The 18,894-nt window shown below is 39.8% G+C and overlaps 2 protein-coding genes across 3 annotated transcripts in view; one reads left to right on the forward strand and one right to left on the reverse strand.

Moving 5' to 3' along the window:
- Positions 1 to 69: 69 nt before the first annotated feature.
- ABITRAM (actin binding transcription modulator) lies at positions 70 to 6,573 on the forward strand. The gene is made up of 6 exons (NM_001045956.1): positions 70 to 183; positions 1,800 to 1,851; positions 2,444 to 2,573; positions 5,189 to 5,265; positions 5,353 to 5,422; positions 5,511 to 6,573. The coding sequence occupies exons 1-6, from the start codon at positions 87 to 89 to the stop codon at positions 5,646 to 5,648; spliced, it is 564 nt and encodes a 187-aa protein (NP_001039421.1). The 5' UTR covers positions 70 to 86; the 3' UTR covers positions 5,649 to 6,573.
- A 1,743-nt stretch (positions 6,574 to 8,316) lies between these two features.
- Positions 8,317 to 18,894, reverse strand: part of CTNNAL1 (catenin alpha like 1) — a 56,715-nt gene continuing 46,137 nt past the window's right edge. Inside the window, exons 13-19 of one of the 2 annotated variants that reach the window (NM_001191534.1) lie at positions 17,142 to 17,192; positions 16,896 to 17,050; positions 13,178 to 13,226; positions 10,390 to 10,446; positions 10,131 to 10,244; positions 9,384 to 9,467; positions 8,317 to 9,260 (exon numbers count right to left, since the gene is read on the reverse strand). In NM_001191534.1, coding sequence (NP_001178463.1) covers positions 9,255 to 9,260; positions 9,384 to 9,467; positions 10,131 to 10,244; positions 10,390 to 10,446; positions 13,178 to 13,226; positions 16,896 to 17,050; positions 17,142 to 17,192 — 516 coding nt within the window. In that variant the 3' untranslated portion in view covers positions 8,317 to 9,254. The remainder of the gene's footprint in view (positions 9,261 to 9,383; positions 9,468 to 10,130; positions 10,245 to 10,389; positions 10,447 to 13,177; positions 13,227 to 16,895; positions 17,051 to 17,141; positions 17,193 to 18,894) is intronic. The other variant, XM_010808237.4, reaches the window with a different exon arrangement.

An 18,894-nucleotide genomic window follows, 5' to 3' on the forward strand; every position in this document is an offset into this window, starting at 1 on the left:
CACGCCGGAAAGACGCCCTACTCCTGGGTCCGCGGGAGGAAGTGTCCGGGTCCCGGAGGGCGGGGTTTGCAGCCTTGGAGGTCGCCATGACTACCGAGCCCAAGGACCCTGTGGCCGACTTGGCTCCCGAGCCTGCGGTGCCGTCGCTTGTGGATCGTTACTTTACTCGCTGGTACAAAGCAGGTAAGTGAGGAATGATGTTCGTCTCTCCTGGGCCCCATTGGCAATATGATGACAGATCATAAGCCACGCGCACTCTCCCCACAGCGGAAGGAACTGGATCTCTGTTCCCCTCTAGGCCAAGGGAATGCAGAGACATGGAAAAACAGCAGGGTGCATTCTGGGGAGGGTGAGTGCAGTGCGAGTTCAGGAGGGTGGGTTACTTGGGGGAAGATGATAGATCTCGGTGAGATCTCCGAGGGAGATAGGAACTGGCTTCCAATCTCCTTGAGTACCTAACGGGTTTTAAGGGACTCAGTGCACCATAAAATGATTTAAACAATCAGGTCGAAACTAAGCTAGAGGCATAGGGAGTGAGAAAAGAGTGTGGGTTAGAAAGAGGCATTTAGATAGCAGATGCTTCTAATTGTTTTGCTGGAGAAGACTCTTGAGAGTCCCTTGGACAGCAAAATCAAACCAGCCAATCCTAAAGGAAATCTGCTCCGAATGTTCATTGGAAGGACTGATGTTGAAGCTCCAATACTTTAGCCACCTGATGCAAAAAGCCAACTCATTGGAAAAGACCCTGATGCTGGAAAAGATTGAAGCAAGAGAAGTGGGGGGGGGGGGGGGGCAGGTGACAGGATGTGGTGGTTGGACGGCATCACCAACTCAATGGGCATGAGTTTGAACAAACGCCCAGAGATAGTGAAGGACAGCGAAGCCTGGTGTGCTGCAGTCCATGGAGTGGCAAAGAGTCAGACACAGCTGAGCTACTGAACAACAGGAAAGCCTAATCTATTACACTTTGCCACTTCCTGGTGGCTCAGTGGTAAAGAATCTGCCTACAATGCAGGCAACCCCAGGTTCGATCCCTGGGTCGGGAAAATCCCCTGGAGAGGGGAATGGCAACCCACTCCAGTATTCTTGCCTGAAAAATCCCAGGGACAGAAGAGCCTGGTGGGCTACAGTCCATGGGGTCGCAAAGAGTTGAACACGACTGAGTGACTAACATACACTTACAAGTAGGTATCCTATTGGAGAGCTTCTGTGTACCTTCAAATAAGATGGGAGCATCACTGGAGACCCTCCTCCACATCCTTGCTTATATTCATTCAGAGATAATAGGTGTAATCATTTTTTGCAATATTGAAATATTTTATAATAGCATATGTCTTATTGGCCAAATTTTGTGTAACCAACCATCAGGTTTATCCTAGATTGAGGGACTTCGTGGAATGCATGAGTTTGAGTGCTAACATGAGGACAGTCCTGGGCAAACCAAGATGAGTTACTCTAAAATTGACCAAGAAAACATGTGCTACTATATTAAAAAGATGCATCACTAATCATCACTTTTTTTTCTAATAGAATTAACGAGTATAATCATTTTAAAGTGAGGATAAAACAAGATGGAGCAAAGAATTAACATCACTTTGACATTGAATGAATGATTCCATCTGGTCCAGATTTAACTCCTTTATAGGAAGCCTTTAGGTGTATCTTTTTGAGTAATGAGGGGATACCAGTGACATATGTATCTAGTCTTCACAATTAACTATCTTTATGAACCAAAGAAAGTACCACACAGTGGCAGTAAATACTGACTCAAGAGCCATAGACGCATTCATTTCTTCTAGATGTCAAAGGAAAACCCTGTGAAGACCACTGTATACTACAGCACTCTAACCGGTAAGCAAATTGGAAATTTTAAATTATTAAAAAAATTTTTTTTTCTGATATTGTAGCCTGGTATGGTCTTATACTGAATATTCACTAAATTATTATCTTCCACTGTGTAGAGATGGTATTATATATATAATAGGCGTTTAGTTGACAAGAATGAGTTTTTCAATGCTTACACTAAACAAGTAAACTTGATTACTCAGACATCCAAATGGAGGACCATACCCTTAGTCAGCCAGCTACTACTTCAAGTAACCAGCCCGTGCCTAATCGTGGAATTGCCCGAGCCCATGGAGAGGGCCAGGGTGGAAACACAGATGTACATATGATGCCTCAGTGCTATCTAACACCTTGGTACTCTCCCCTTTTAGGGGAAGGAAATTCAATCCCATTTTCTCCATTTTTATTATTGTATTCTTCAGTTAAGCTCCAATAGTAGCTGGGGGAAAAAAATGCGGGGGAGGGGTGGGTGGGGAGGGAATGACAGGTTGACTAAACAAATGTCAGCTCAGCTCTTCTTGTGCCAGTAGGAATACTATGTTATAGGAGGAAGAATTATACCATGCAGTAATATTGGATCAATTTTTGCCCCTCATAGAATATGTGTCATCACGTTGGCAGGATCTCATCCAGTTCTTCAAAGTGGAAAAACAATTAAAAGCATTTCTTATCAAATCAGTACCAACTGTAGCAGACTTCAGAACAAAGTCTCTGGGAAATTTAAGCGGGTATGTACCTGTATTTCTTTACTTAAATCCTCTATTATCAGAATAATGATAGAGCCAGTCAGTCTTATAACCAGCAATATATACTCAGCGCACTTCCCTGGCAGCTAGAGATGATTTTAAGAATCATCTTGAACTTTTAACTCAAAGAAATTTTCAGACCAAAAAGATAAGGTATTTCAAAAGGTATATTACCTGTCATATAGGCTCTGCACCACCATCCCTACCATCCCCAGGATAAAGGATGGAGAAAGTGGGCCTTTGAAAGAATAACTCTAATACCAATATAAGAAAATATTTTGTCCCTTCTAATTTTATTAAACCAGTATGTCAAATTTTATAAACTCTAGATCAATGCTTTTTTGTCACATATTTTCACATGTGAATTTAAAAGAGAAAAACACAGTTCTGGGGTAGTGAAAAAAAAATCAGTCTTAAAATACACAGTATTTGCTTCATATCATTTCCTATTCCTAAATCATTGCCAGTTTAGTACACATCTAGCTATACTTTCTTCTCCAAATAGTGTTCAGTTATATAAAAATGTTACCTCTATCCTCTACAACTCTATGCAAGACCAATATTATTAAAGGAGGGTATCACACCAAGGACAATTCAATACCATACTAAAATATCCTGACAAAGCCCCCAGATAGGAAAGTTTGAGTAGATGACTTCAGTTCAGTTCAGTTCAGTCGTTTAGTCGTGTCCAACTCTTTGCAGCCCCATGGACTGCAGCACGCTGGGCCCCCCTGTCCATCACCAACTCCCGGAGTTTACTCAAACTCATGTCCATGGAGTCGGTGATGCCATCCAACCATCTCATCCTCTGTCGTCCCCTTCTCCTCCTGCCCTCAACCTTTCCCAGCATCAGGGTCTTTTCAAATGAGTCAGTTCTTTGCATCAGGTGGCCAAAGTATTGGAGTTTCAGCTTCAACATCAGTCCTTCCAATGAACATTCAGGACTGATTTCCTTTAGGATGGACTGGATGGATCTCCTTGCAGTCCAAGGGACTCTCAAGAGTCTTCTCCAACACCACAGTTCAAAAGCATCAATTCTTCGGCGCTCAGCTTTCTTCACAGTCCAACTCTCACATCCATACATGACTATTGGAAAAACCATAGCCTTGACTAGATGGACCTTTGATGGCAAAGTAATGTCTCTGCATTTTAATATGCTATCTAGGTTGGTCATAACTTTTCTTCCAAGGAGTGTCTTTTAATTTCATGGCTGCAGTCACCATCTGCAGTGATTTTCATTTATTGAGTTCATACAAAGAGTTTCTGCTAATTACCCTCACTGTTCTGTAAGACCCTTGTTTATACTAGGCCTAAAGGCCTCTAATAACCTGCCTTATAATTATTTTTTTCCTCCTCATTCAAGAAGAAAATGGACTTTAAAAAGCATGGACCATTCTTTGAAATCTACAAACTACAAGTAACAGTTGGTGCTTCTGATGTTCCTGTGATAAATCTTTGTCCAAAACAAATAACAATGTAACACCATTGTTACAACTGAGGAACAGAGAGGGACCTGCATATGGAACCCTCTGTAGATAAACTTTGATTGGATCTCAGCACTGCTCATCATTTATTCTCCTAAGGGAGGTGACAACAAGGGGTTAAAACACTTCTTTTTGACACAGACCCAGTGGTAGAGAAACCATCTAGGATGAATCTCTAACTGCTTCTCCCAAAAGTGGGAGTCACACTGACTAGTATTTTGAAACAAAGTCACCACATACCAGAGAAGTGAAGCGTGTGCTAACACCACCTGAATACTGTCTAATAATACTGTGAGTGGTAAAGAGGCCCTAAAGAACAGTATCTAGACCTCAAATGTTCACTGCAATAAAAATTCCTGGAAGGAAAGAGCAACACATGAGACATGCCTGCATCCATTTCCTGTGAGCCTTCTTGTAGGCATTTGTCAGAACCTCTCCTGATACATCCATACAGTGGAGTACATGAAACTAAAACCATGCCATGACATTCAGACTGAAGTCAAAATGCAGTATTCACTAGTGGGAGATGGGGTAAGGAGTAAATTACTCCTAACTGCTCCTGAAAACTTTTCTGTTCTCCACATTTTCCTGAAAGTGCATTTTTAAAAAAATTAGAACAAAGATCCCTCTTCAAAAAGCCTTAGTGATTGACCCTAATAAAGAAGTCCTTTCATATATTAAAGTTCTAATATAAAACTAAGTGGGAATCTTAATGAAACTTTGTATGACATTGCTGTCGTTTGCTATAATATTGGATTTTATATTGTTTATTGATAAGATTTCCCTGCCCTTTGGATATCTTTACACTTGGATATATGGAGCTTTCTCATATACAGTTAAATATAATGTATAATAAAATATATTCTTAATATGTAACTAAACTATTATCACGTGTGTCTGACTGCTTTTACCCCTAGAGCTTAGGATGTTACCTGACCCGTAGCAGGCATTTAATATATAAATGTTTGAAGAAATGAATTTTTTTTCTGTGCTTTACTCATTTTTACTTAAAACACGAATTCCAGGAATATATGCTGTTGTAACACTGAGGGCTGCCTCTCAAAGAAAAATGAAAATGCACATCAATTAATTTTTCTTCCCTTTTATTACCAGGGGGCACAGTTTCTCACAGAACTTGCACCTCTGTGTAAGATTTACTGCTCAGATGGAGAAGAATATACCATATCTAGGTAAGTTACTTTTGAACTGCAACTTTGGAGAAACAAAGGAGGTTAATATTTTTCTTCAAAACAATTTTTTTTTTTTTTTTTAACTAGCTGTGTTAGAGGACGGTTGATGGAAGTGAATGAAAACATTCTCCATAAACCATCTATTCTTCAAGAGAAGGTAAAAAGGGCTGGGGAAGTAGGAGCCCATCCAGCACTTCTTATTTTATTTTTGTACCATTCAACATTAAATATTGTTTCCTTTCTAGCCATCTACTGAGGGCTACATTGCAGTTGTGTTGCCTAAATTTGAAGAAAGTAAAAGCATAACAGAAGGGTTACTGACACAAAAGGAGTACGAAGAAGTTGTGGTGAAACGCCTCAGAGCCACAACAGCTGCCTCGTGAGGGCCGAGGCCTGAGACGGAGAGAGCAGCACCGCCTCCTTGTCCTCACTGGCCTAGTCCGCGCTCCGAGGACGGACCAGCCCGGGCGAAGCTGACCTCACACCCGGCCGCCACAGGGAGGCCCGGTCTGAAAACCTGACCAAGTTTTCCTTCTTTGTCTAGCATAACAAGCCTCAGTTCTACTTTGTCTTCCACCTCCCAGATCTGACTACCCATGTACTCACTCACTCTGTTCTTCTCTTGCTTTTCTCTAACTAGCAAGCAAGAGATGTTTTCCTGGTTAAAAACCAACAAACAAAGCATTTTGAGGAAAAATATACTCATCATCCTGTACCCCATTAATAAGTACTACGTTTTGACATAATTCTGTTTGAATGTTATAACATGCTAATTGTTTTTGCCTCAATTTTCCGTCATGTTGAAGCTGAAGACAACCGGCCTTTCTTCCCCAGTCTGCTTCAGTGTGACACCACCGAAACGTCTGGTCTTACTTAGGTTGCCAAGAAGAGGCAAGGGTGTAGTTTGCCTTCTCTGTTCCTACAGGTTGGCCTTCAGCTCTGAACAATGTAGCACTGGCTTCTTAATGGGGACACATGAAAAGGCCTGAAAGGGGCTTTGCTAACATGGAAGTATAAGCATGTGGTGTTAAGTAACACGTGTATTTGTGGTCACTCATTCTCACACTTCAGTTACAGGATAACCAGTGAAGAAGTTATTATACTTCACAGACACAGATGCCTTTGAACAGAAAAAAAGCTTTCATATTTAAAGAAACAAAAATCTATGAATTTATGGTTTAAGATTATATATTTATAATGAATTTCAAATAAAAGGGCTTTTTAAATTGTTATTTTTCCTTAAGGGCTGCAATGCATACAAACATACAAATATTTGTTTTTAAATAAAAGTTACCATTGATGTGTAAATTCTTTTGGACTTCCATCATCTTTTGCTGTTCAAGTTCTAAGTTATCCCTTTCCCATCCCCCACTTGCACTCTGACCTGGACGTGAAACAATGGACTGGTTAAAAATTGGAAAAGGAGTACTTCAACACTGTATATTGTCACTCTGCTTATTTAACTTATATGCAGAGTATATCATGAGAAACACTGGGCTGGATGAAACACAAGCTGGAAGCAAGATTGCCAGGAGAAATAGCAATAACATCAGATATGCAGATGACACCACCCTTATGGCAAAAAGTGAAGAGGAACTAAAAAGCCTCTTGATGAAGGTGAAAGAGGAGAGTGAAAAAGCTGGCTTAAAACTCAGCATTCAAAAAACGAAGATGGCATCTGTCCCATCACTTCGTGGCAAACAGATGGTGAAAAAATGGAACAGTGACAAAGTCTTTCTTTTCTTGGGCCCCAAAATCATTGTGGACAGTGACTCCAGCCATGAAATTAAAAGACACTTGCTCCTTGGAAGAAAAACTATGACAAATCTAGACAGCATATTAAAAAGCTGAGACATCACTTTGCTGTCCAAGGTCCCCGTATAGTCAAAGCTATGGTTTTTCCAGCAGTCACGTATGGATGTGAGAGTTGGACCATAAAGAAGGCTGAGTGCCAAAGAATTGATGCTTTCAAACTGTAGTGCTAGAGAAGACTCTTGAGAGTCCCTTGGACAGCAAGGAGATCAAACCAGTCAATCTTAAAGGAAATCAACCCTGAATATTCATTTTAAGAACTGATGCTGAAACTCCAATACTTTGGCTACCTGATAGGAAGAGCCAACTCAAAGGAAAAGACCTTGATGCTGGGAAAGATTGAGGGCAGCAGGAGAAGGGGATGACAGGATGAGATGGTCGGATGGCTTCATCGACTCAATGGACATGAGTTTCAGCAAACTCTGGGAGATAGTGAAGGACAGGGAAGCCTGGCGTGCTGCGGTCCATGGGGTCACAAAGTTGGACACAACCTTGCATGTGAACAACAATTCTCATTTCAAGTATATAAGCTCTTTTGTGAATAGTTTTAAAATTATTTTTGATTTATAATGAAAATTCTTTTAAGTGCCAGCCTGACTGTCCCCTAAGTATACCCACCAGACATGATGTAAGTAGTAACTCTGAACCTCTGCTCTGATAGTACTGTGAGCTCAAAGTGTAAGCGTAAACCAGTAAATCCCCATTTGATGTAGCACAAATGATTCCCAGAGATGTCATAAAACAAAGATACTAAAGATAGTAAAAAAAAATTATATATCTGTTTTACATATACTCTTAACAGCATTCTCCCATTATTTCCATTGTAATTTAAAAGAATATTTTGGTTTCAGGGAATAAATATCATGTTTGGTGATTTCTATAAAGAAATATTTTATAAAGGTCATAACAAAAGCTGACTACATGCCATTTTCTCTCGAAGGCCTACAGTAAATTCAAGTTTCCTTCAATAAAACACTGACTAGCTAGGTGGTAGTTCTGTGGTTCTTCAGGATCGGGTGCATATTCATTATGAGGGCTGAACCAGATAATTATCATCAGACAAGCCTGTAGAAATACTGCCTTTTGGCAACTGGCATGTCCTGTTAGATTTCAAAATGAATTTCAAAGCACTGTGATAAAAGAACAGAAAAACAAAGTTAACAATACAGCATCAGGACAGAACTTATAACCGGATCCTACAAACCCACCCCTCAAAAACAAGAGCTTTGAACCCTAAAATTTAAAAGACTAAAGATGTTTATTTGTTTTATAATGAACATTCCAAAGGCACGTATATAAAATGTATGTTTACTCAGAATTTAAACAGCTTAGTTCAGTTATTCTGTCTTCTATCTTACATTCGATCAGTCGCTACTGAGAAGTACAAAAACTACTTCTGAAGCCAGTAACAGAGGCTTAGGCTTCCAACTAACACTCGGCAGAAACAAGCCAGCCGCGCTACAGCGAGAACTACAAGCACTTCCTAGCGAGCGTCCCTCTAGGATTTTGTGGCGTAAGCTCCATGATCCTGCTTTTGGGAAGGGAGAGGAGAGGGGCATGCGTCACAGTAGACTGCCTGTGCTCTGAAACATTAGAGAACAAACGTGCGCTCTTAGGATGGATGACCTGGCCCAGAGGGGAAGGCAGAGGCCCAGACATTCTCAGTGGACAGGAGGGAGTGAAGAGGAGCCCACAGGCTTGTGGGAAACCCTGCATCACCGAGACTATTGGGCGTCTGCTGCTGCAAGTTAGTGTCCTAGATGGGAAGCTTAAATTTATAAAACAGTTACGGTAAAATATGCCATCAGTGAGCATATATTTACAATAGCTTCTTTGGATTAAACTGTCATTAAGACAGTTGGGATATTTGGTCTGACTTATTAAAGAACATTATTCAAAGCAGTGTCCCATTTTAAAATCACCCTGCAATTAGAAATACAGCAACTACCATGGCATTTATTAGTTGTCAGAAAGCTTCACAATCGATTTCATGATCAGAAAATAAAGCAAGATTTCAGTTTGTTTTCTCTGCAAAACTGTTGAATTTCTGAAACAAAGGATCATTTGCTTTCTAAAATAGTCAGTGTTGCCACATGGTGTTCCCAAGATCCGACCTCAAAAGTTTCTCAAGTTTTACCATCCACAGTTGTAACTGAGACCCATCTGTTGTTTTCCATCTAAAGCTGCAAAGAATTGAGATAATTAGTATCTGCTTTACTCTTAAAATAAAAATCACAAAATTAAACTATTTTCTTTTGCCTTTTCAATTTTTAAAGTTTGAGTTTAAGACAGAGAAATCATCTCACCTTCTTCAACAGTTTATAGCAAAGTGAGAGAAGCTGAACCAAAACAGCCATCATGGACCTTGCCTTTGTAATACACTTATCAACCTATAGTGACAGAAAGCAAGCAGATCAGATTCTTACCAGGGGGCCTTCAAAAGACTTTGTCATCTACAATTTCACCATTATAGAAATCTAAGGGGTGTCAAAGGGTATATAGATTAAGGTATCTGAACTGACTTGATGAATTGAGGCCCCAGAACACAGAAGCGGCAATTGCTGCTGAAGTCTCGTGCGTGCCAACTTCATGGAACCTCAGGAAGAATGAATGGAAAACCAACCTGCTCTATTTCAGACCATTTATGGCTTCTCGGTGTGCACCAAACAGTGGCAGTGAACCCCTAACTTGCAGTCCCTTGCACTCTACTTTGCTGCACACAAACTTCCTAAGATAAACAATAGGAGCCTTTCTCTCTGAAGGGTCTGTGCCCTAGACAGGTGATGATGGTGAGATTTAGGGGCAGCTGCTCAGTGCTATGGCATTAATCATGTCCAAAAAGCTAATTTATCTGGTGAACCTACTGCTCCCTGAGGTCAGTTATAACTGCAGATGATAAACAGTTCTTGTAGTTGAGGCAGGAAAAATGGAAATAAATTGTAGTTTGGGTATCAACACTTTATCTGAAGAGAGAGGCTGGAAGCTAACCTAATAAAAAAAGGAGCGTGAAAGTTTCTCAAGTGCCTTCCTGCATGTCCCACTGTCCCTTTTACCTTTAGAAACACTTGATTCTGTAAAGGTGTCTTAATTATTGTCTGGAGCTGGTGGCAGAGAGGAACAAACTTGTTTATTTCCAGGAGAAGCATAAGTTTGTCATCATCTTTCAGCTGAAATGTAAATATGGCAGTTATAACAATTCTAATGAAACTCCACCTTTTAAACATCAAATACCGTTATACCTTAATAATACACTCTCAAAATGAGTATTTATGACATCACCACCAGGACCAGGCAGGGGGGTATGTGAATTACCTGTTGTGAGAAAGCTTGTACACTTGAAGCAAGCTTCAAGCCCTCTTCAGCAAAAACCTGGTGGGAAGGAAAAACATCACTACTTTAGGTGCATGTCTTCTACTGGTACCAAGTACACTCATAGATAATTTTCATATGGAATTTTAAAACTAAAACCTAACCTTAAACACCTCTCATGGAACTCCTAAGGTTTTTGTTGTATCCAGGAAAACACAAGAGTTTAACTCTATCCACAGGCAGATTTCCCAGACCTGATGCAAACTTATCCCTGCAGAGGCTGCTCTACGTGTGGCCACCTCCAATTACCGTGGAGGATCCCGAGATACTTAGAAAAATTATGTCTGGGTTTCTGGATGGATCCAAAGTTCATCCCATAATACCCCCAATTATAAAAGGGTGATGAATCTTGGAACATAAGGTCAAAAGCATTAGAACATTGGTTTCTGCTTCTGGCTTAGCAACAGAGAATCTGTCACCCATACATGTTCTTCAACCAGCCATCTGAAGGGACCAATTCAGATTAGATTTTCACTACTTACCACACATTCTATGATTTATTAGTAAGCAGAATAGGATGACAGGAAGGAATGCTGGAAACTACTTTAGAATATTCAGGATGATTATTTTTAAATGGTACATAGAATCTTTTAGAGTGAGAGATACCAGGGAAATGAAGACATAGCTTTAGGTGGCAGCAGTAAGAGTAAAAAGAACTGGGTAAATTTAAGAGTGATTTTTGAAGAAAAATAATAGATCTTCGTAATAAATTAGATAAAGCATAAGAAGAAGGAGAAAATAATTTCAGGGTTAACTTTAACCCTCTTTCTAACAGCCTTGCTATCATGGGATAAACTGATCTCAGGGTCAAATAGCCCTTTACATCCTTCCTTAGCCTTTAAAAGGGAAACCAATGTGTTTCACACCAACGTTCCAACCTAATGGGATGACTCACTTAACCCACATGTTCCTCTTCATCTTTCCACATTACCACTTTCCCTTGTACGTGTCGGCTCTTCCCTTCTAGCCTGCAAATCCCTAGCAGCAAGATCCCTGTCTCACAGAGTATCATGTTCTCAAAACCACCTGAAAGCTGATGACTCCTAAGTCTCTCTGTCTATTCTTGAGCTATCCTGACATGAACTGTGCGTTTACTTGAGCAAAACTACATGCTTGATTTCCAGCCTCTAAATCCAATGTTGTCCCTCTGTTCCTTATCTCAGTAAATGGCGCTACTGTTTACCCTGCTGGTCAAACCAAAAACCTTTGAAAACAGAAGTCAGGTCATGCCATTGCAAAACCCTTGATGAGTTTTCTATCATTCTTGGGAAAAAAAAAAAAAAAAAATCAAGGTTTTTCCCAAGGCTCAGAGATGTCATCTGTTACCACCTTCCTTCTTGTTCACTCCATTCCACCCACGCTTGTCTCCTTGTTCTTCAGACACCTGCACGTCCTGTACCTCAGGGCCTCGGCACTTGTTCTGTCTGCCAAAAATACTCTACCCCCAAGATATCTGTCTAGCTCTCTCTCTCAACACTCTTCTCAAATGTTACCTCCTTAAAGAAGTCTTCTGACCACCCCTCTATCACTTACATGTTTTTACCTATAAGTATTTCTACATGGGCGTTATATACTTAATTGTATATTGTCTATCTGCTCCCACTAGAATGTAAGCTCCATGGGGAGCGGAGGGGGCTTCCTTTTGTTCACTTTTCTCCACAGAGCTCTTAACCCCAGGAGCTGACACACCAGTACAAATTCAATGACTATTTGTAAACATTTTATGTAGACACTTCAGCAGATGTTGGTTTAATAAATAAGCTAACACAGGAAGAAGGTAAGAGTGGATATTTTGCAGTGAAATACTCCCTACGATGTGGTCTACCTTGGAGTGGATATGGGTCAAACTGAACAAAATGAATCCAGAATTTATTCCAACTTTTTAAACAGAGAAACAGCTCACTTATAGTCAGTTTTACAGAAAATTCCAAACAAAATATCTTCTGCAGTTCTTCTGACTCTGTTGACTGGCACCCTCTCAAGCTGAAATCCCTTTCCTGAAGAGGCTTAGGTGCAAGCACAGGGGAATGCCAAAGGAAACCAAAGGCGATAAAGTGATAGAAATTTCAAATGCAAGAATGCCCTTGGTTCTAGAGAGGCAGACTGACATGAGAGTCAGGGGAAATAAGAAAGGCATCTTGTAATCTCACCCATCTAAGCCTCTAAGTAAGGAAGGAGGATTAGAGTCAGGCCTAGGTGAAATTTCATAAGACACACAGGGCAGAAGGGCAAGTGTCAGTGCTTCTGTCTCTCCCTGAATGCCCCAAATCATCAGGACTGTGGAAGAAGGAAACTAACGTACTGAGAAGCTGTAATGGTCTCAAGTCTGTGACAGATGCTTTCTTATGTGTTTCCTCATTTAATCAGTACTGTTCATCCAGTTCAATAATGAAGTCAAAAAGCTTTCCTAGTATTCAGGACAATATAAGAGATAGGCATCTGCTAACCGGATATTTTTACCTACTTGGGAAAACCTAAAACTCAATATTCCTCTAGTGACTATTAAAGCCCATTCTACTTTATCCCTATTTTTTTCCCCAAAAAGATAACCATTTTTTAGATTTAGCTGTAAAATATGCTGTGCACACCCTTGACTTTTCTACCACTCTTCTACTATACGCGTGTGTTGTGTATACAGGTAAACACACTAATATGATACAGTAAATCATTTAGAAAACTGTTACCAACTTTTAGTCCAGAATTAAAGTATTAAAATAGAAATTAAACATACCTCTAGTTGATGAATTAAATCCTGGTAAGTTTTTAGTGGCCCCTCTCCCCTGAAATAAAATAATTATTAAGGAGGTAAGAAAAAGTTATTGCCTAGAAATTGATTTTGTATTAAAGTTTTAGAGCATCCTGTGTATTTACAGATCCAAAATTTTGAAGAATAATATTGAAGAGACGAGTAACACTGTCACTCTTCTTAAAGCAGCTTTAATATTTAACTCTTACCTCTTAAGGCACTTTTAAAAACCGGTAAACATTATATATGTTAATTTTATAATGTAAAGAAAATTAAAACTGACATATTTAAGTTTTTTCTTTTTTAACTTTCTTCATTTTGCTTCATAAACTCAAGATATGAGATCTGAAAAGGCCTTTGTTCCATAATGGATAAAAGATGAGACCAAAAATCAGGAAATTCTCATTTTTTATTCTGATTTCAACTATGGCAAGAACTGAGGTGATTTTGATGAGGCATGTCAGTTAAGTTTCAATTCTGAGTCTATAAAACAAGCAAAACAGTATTTGTGCTACCACTCTCATCAAGAAGATTAAGGAATATCACACTGAAAACTACCAAGAAGAATTAAGAACTTCACAAGTGAAAAGTAAATTACAACAAAGAGCAACAGAATACATTAAGAAGAGCAGCAGCCTAGGCATCAATCAGAAGATCTGAAATCTAGTAGGTACCAGTTTGGCCCTTAATAGCTACTAGTTATGAACACAATATTCTTTTACTCTGATAAACTGTTGTAAGGACAAATGAAATTATGAAGCAGAAACCACTTTAAAAACTATATGACACTGGTATGTGTGAAATCTTTATAATGCATTAGAAAATCTAAAATACATAAATTATAAAGAAATATGAGTAACTGTATAAATGACAAAGAAACTATATAAATTGTTAAGACAACGTTAAATAATAGCCTTAAGAAAAACTATAAAACCGCCCAGGACAATTACAAAACCGGCGCTGTGAAGACTAACAGATGAGTCTCAGAAAAAAGCAACTAGATGAGGCTGGTAAGCCACCGTCTTAAGGGGAAACAGAAAGACCATTTGGGGGAGAAACAGGTATACTGACAGGGTGGGTAGAAAACAAAGCCAGCTTGAGAGTTTATGCCAATTATATTACCGAGACTTGCAAGAATGACACAAGGTCTTAGACATTACAGAAAATCCATTTTATTTTCCTGAACATCAGTGGTTCCTGACCAATAACCGTACCCCAGGAATAAGCCCCCCTCCACAGAGCTTTAGTTACCCCTTCTCTTCACAATAGAGCCTTTCATGCTTCCTAGTCTCTGTGGGCCACATGTCATCCCTTGCCAAGATCCACTAGTCTGACTCAGAAACAAAAACTGCTGACCATACAATCCTGAAATACCCTGAGATAAGAAACAAGAAATAAAAGGGACAGTCACAAACTTAAAAAAAAAAAATTTCTACTGAGGAATCCTTTACTTGGGAAGATTTTATATACCAAGGGTTTCCCTGGTGGCTCAGATGGTCAAGAATCTGCCTGCAAAGCAGGAGACCTGGGTTCAATCCTTGAGTCAGGAATATCTCCTGGAGAAGGCAATGGCAACCCACTCCAGTATTATTGCCTGGGGAGTTCCATGGACAGAGGAGCCTGGTGGGTTACAGACCAGGGAGGGTCACAAAAAGTTGGACATGACTGAGCAGCTAACATTTTCATTTTATATACCAAACTACATTTGGTAAGTAAAAATTTATTTTTTTCAGTTTTTAGCAGTTAAAAAAATTTTTTCATCTGATTTGTATCACCATGAGATAACTAGCATGATTCCAGTGCAAAGTAAAGATCTCTGTTTTTTCAGTTAATCTTCACATTTCAGTTAACCACATGTCGAGTGTAGGTAAACAAATTCTATTTTACTTTCTTTTGCACACTTGACTCATCAGATTTTTAAGTGATATAAACTAAAAAAAGGAGGTCAAAACTAGTTTGAGAAAATTCAATTCTGGGAGAAGGTTGCTAAGAATTAAGAACAAAGGAAGGAAACCTGGGGGACAAAAAGGTCTCCAATGATGGAAAATATGGAAAGATATTAACAAATGACTGCTGACCAGAGGCAAAATTATTCAACTCCTAGCATTTGTCCTTTACCCTCTGCAAGAATCATTTCTCTTGAAAAGGTAGAAGACATCATGAAGACAAGAATGACTCCCTTCCTCACTGCTCATCTCCCTTCCATGTGAAGAAATCTTCACGAGCACAGCCTCCCTCACTCTCTCTGCACTCTCACTTGTCTCACCCCTCAGAAGAGGGTGGACGTTTACGGATTTTTATTTTCAGTCTTTTTGCTGACTCCGCGAAAATAAATTGCACGTGGTAGCCCTTTCATTTTTCCTTCTTCTCTTGGTAGTAAAGGTACCCTTGGAATATATCTGGTCTTTCAAGTGTTTTAAGAGATACATTCTGCCCCTAGGGGGTAAGATTTCTTAATTCTAGGTATTATTTTTAAAAACCTATTTGCCTATGGCTATAAACTACACTATTCAGTATCAGCTTTATAAATGCCACTGGCCCCCATCTGCCTATTCTTTTGCTTATTTTTCAGTTAATTCTGAATTTGGGTGAAGAAAAAGGGGCTCTTTATTGAGCCCCAATTTCTTTGGAAGGACTGATGCTAAAGCTGAAACTCCAGTACTTTGGCCACCTCATGAGAAGAGTTGACTCATTGGAAAAGACTCTGATGCTGGGAGGAATTGGGGGCAGGAGGAGAAGGGGACGACAAAGGATGAGCTGGCTGGATGGTATCACTGACTCGATGGATGTGAGTCTGAGTGAACTCCGGGAGTTGGTGATGAACAGGGAGGCCTGGCGTGCTGCGATTCATGGGGTCGCAAAGAGTCGGACACGACTGAGCGACTAAACTGAACTGAAAGCTCACACAGTGGTAGAGATCCCAATTAGTTTAGCTGAGCTTCAGAACAAACGGATTACATTCCAGAATACGGAAACAACCGGCAGGCGTGGCCCACTGCTGGTTATAATTTCAAAGTCAAAATGAGTAGAAGAGAAGCCACAACATTGAAGATATCAAGTATTCTCCAGTTTTGAAAAATGGGTAAGATACATATCAGAAAATGAGTGAAAAGTTTGAGGTCATTCCTCGAGAAAATTCTAGAACAGGTTATTGAGTGCATAACTGATTAAAGTTTTAACAACACTGAGATACTATGCCATATGTATAATCGTCCATTATCATAAGAAAAGACAGAATGTAGCTCAGATAAATGTAAAGTTAGGGAAACTCTGCTACATAATGAATGCTGACCCATGGAGGTGTGGCACCCTACTGACATGGCAGAGCTCATGGCTCTATTCCTTGACCTGTGTATAAGCAGTCACTGCATAAAGATTTCAAAGGCATGTCGTTTAAACTTACTGATGCAGGCTGGGGGAGACACTGATATGCGGGATGACGAAAAAGCAGGAAGCAAAATTATTTCAGCACTACGCAAGGAATGGGACACAAACCTGGAAGAGGATCTCAGTGAAGTCTAAACCCTCATTAAAGGAATGTCTTCTTGCTGCATTCACTGAACTGTCGTAAGAACTACTACTTATACAGTCTTTTTACATATATTTGAAACCACCTTTAATCTATCAATGACATAACATAGCACTTTTTCTTTATACCAGATATCATTAAATTCATTTTAAAAGGTAGTGTAACTACATTTACCTAGTAAATAAATACAGAGAATAGGCCATGCTGGACATGTTCCGTCCATATAGAACCATCTCATTCTCCTGATCCTCCCACTTCTCAATCTCGCAGTTGGCATCAGAAGTGAGCAAACCCAGCCTGAGTCCAAGCTTTGCTATCTTGGCTTGCTCCTGCAAAACACACATTTTAATCCCAACGATGTAGTCATTAGCCATGTAAAAGTAAGACTGGAAGTAAGACTACTGCGAGAGAAGCTCTTACCTCAGAGTCAGGCTTATCTGCCTTTAATGATCTCAGGTTTGCACTATTCTTCTGTGACAATAAAAAGATTAGAGCATCTTAAAAACCGGTACAGTTAATTGTGAAGACACGCAATAGTAACGGAAAGCGTAACAAAATTTTAACAAAAATTTTTTCAGTTCATACTTAAACTATATTAAACTGTTTAAGTAAAAACAATTGTGGCTGACCCTTGAACAACGTGGGGGTTAAGGGCGCTGACCCTCACCTTAGCCAAAAGCCTCCATATAACTTACCAGAGTCCACCCTCCATATCCACAGCTCCCCCGTATCTATGGTTTTATGCCTGTGGATTCAACCAACCTCAGACGGTGTAGCACTAGCGTATGTACTATTGAAAAAAATTCACTAATAAGTAGACCTCCAAGTCCAAACCCATGTCGTTCAAGGGTCCACTGTAATGGCAAATACCCAAATACGTGGCTTCAGCTTTGAACAGGTAGGTAGTCAGAAATCTGGGGCTAGGGAAAGCATCTGTGTTTCAGACTCTTAAAGACTTCCGCAGTCTTCCCACAGACCAATTACTACACACCCAAACCTCCCTGGCCCCTCCTCTAAATTATTCTTAAGAAATGATGTAATAAAATTAACCACTACATGGCAGCTTTCAGTATCTTCCAAATGTTAAGACTCTGGAATTCATTTCCTTTAACCAGCTTGCCCTTTTGAGGGATAAATTTCAGCCTCCTGGTTTCACTTACATCCAGATTCCTAATCCTATATCCCAGGTTATATAGGTAATTATACTTAGAATTTAGGATTTACTATTTGAACCAGCATGCTTTTACGGCCCCTAGCTTTGAAACAGCAAGTTAGTTTCTACGTAGGCTATTTAAAACTCAAGAGTATATTTCCTCTAGGGCAGGAGAAAACATCTTACACCAGTTTGGTTACCAGGCTAGCCCACAGATGATTGCTTACTTGTAACAACCACTACCTATAGCAATGTTTCTTTGAAAAATATATTCAGAAGTTCTCTTGAGATGGCAGCCCAAGTCGGGTATTCCCTGCATTCTGAGATCTGGTGGGAACTCCCCTAGCTGGGGCAGCAGTTCCAGAACAGCTGGGCTAGTAGAGACAAAGGGGCCAGGAGACCAGGGAGTCATTTACTTTTAAAAGGAAACATTTATTTAAAACACACACAAACACACACACACACACACACAGCCCCCCGCCCAACCCCCGCCAGAGTCTATATTCACACACACGGACACAAAGTGCAAATTATGATAAAACACGCGTGTGTCTGCTTAGCTTAAGAAGGTAACTCTGAAGTATACGTGGGCTTCTCTGTTTTTGTTGCCCTTATTATCACCATGAGTTACTACTTCTGACCAGCTATTTTGTCACCACTTTAACTGCAGAACAGAACTGCAACTTTTTCCTTTTTTTCTATCCCATAGTTTATATTTGTTGTGTACCATAAAAGAAATGGGAGGAGGTAAAGGACAGAAAAGAAATACAGTGTCCATAAAGTTACACACACACACACTGCTTCTTGGGTCCATTAGAAAATAAGCAGAGATGATCAATGATTTCCTTGGCTCCGTGTAACATTACACCATCTGTATTTTCTTCCTTAGTCTAGTAGACTATAAAGCAATTGATAAAAGTGTTTAAGAAAGTTAAGAATACCCTAGAAGTTTTTAGGTTTTATTTTATTGGGAATTTTACACTCTACCTTTATTCAATTTAGTTGTGTTTCCATTGTTTT

This window comes from Bos taurus, chromosome 8, assembly GCF_002263795.3.
Source record: "Bos taurus isolate L1 Dominette 01449 registration number 42190680 breed Hereford chromosome 8, ARS-UCD2.0, whole genome shotgun sequence".
Lineage (NCBI taxonomy): Eukaryota > Metazoa > Chordata > Mammalia > Artiodactyla > Bovidae > Bos > Bos taurus.

Excerpts from the sequence above, each read along its gene's own strand:
- ABITRAM (NM_001045956.1), top strand. The coding sequence starts at position 87 with ATGACTACCGAGCCCAAGGACCCTGTGGCCGACTTGGCTCCCGAGCCT. Across the intron at positions 1,852-2,443 it reads ATACTACAGCACTCTAACCG|AATATGTGTCATCACGTTGG; the intron begins GTAAGCAAATTG and ends TGCCCCTCATAG. Across the intron at positions 2,574-5,188 it reads TCTCTGGGAAATTTAAGCGG|GGGGCACAGTTTCTCACAGA; the intron begins GTATGTACCTGT and ends TTTTATTACCAG.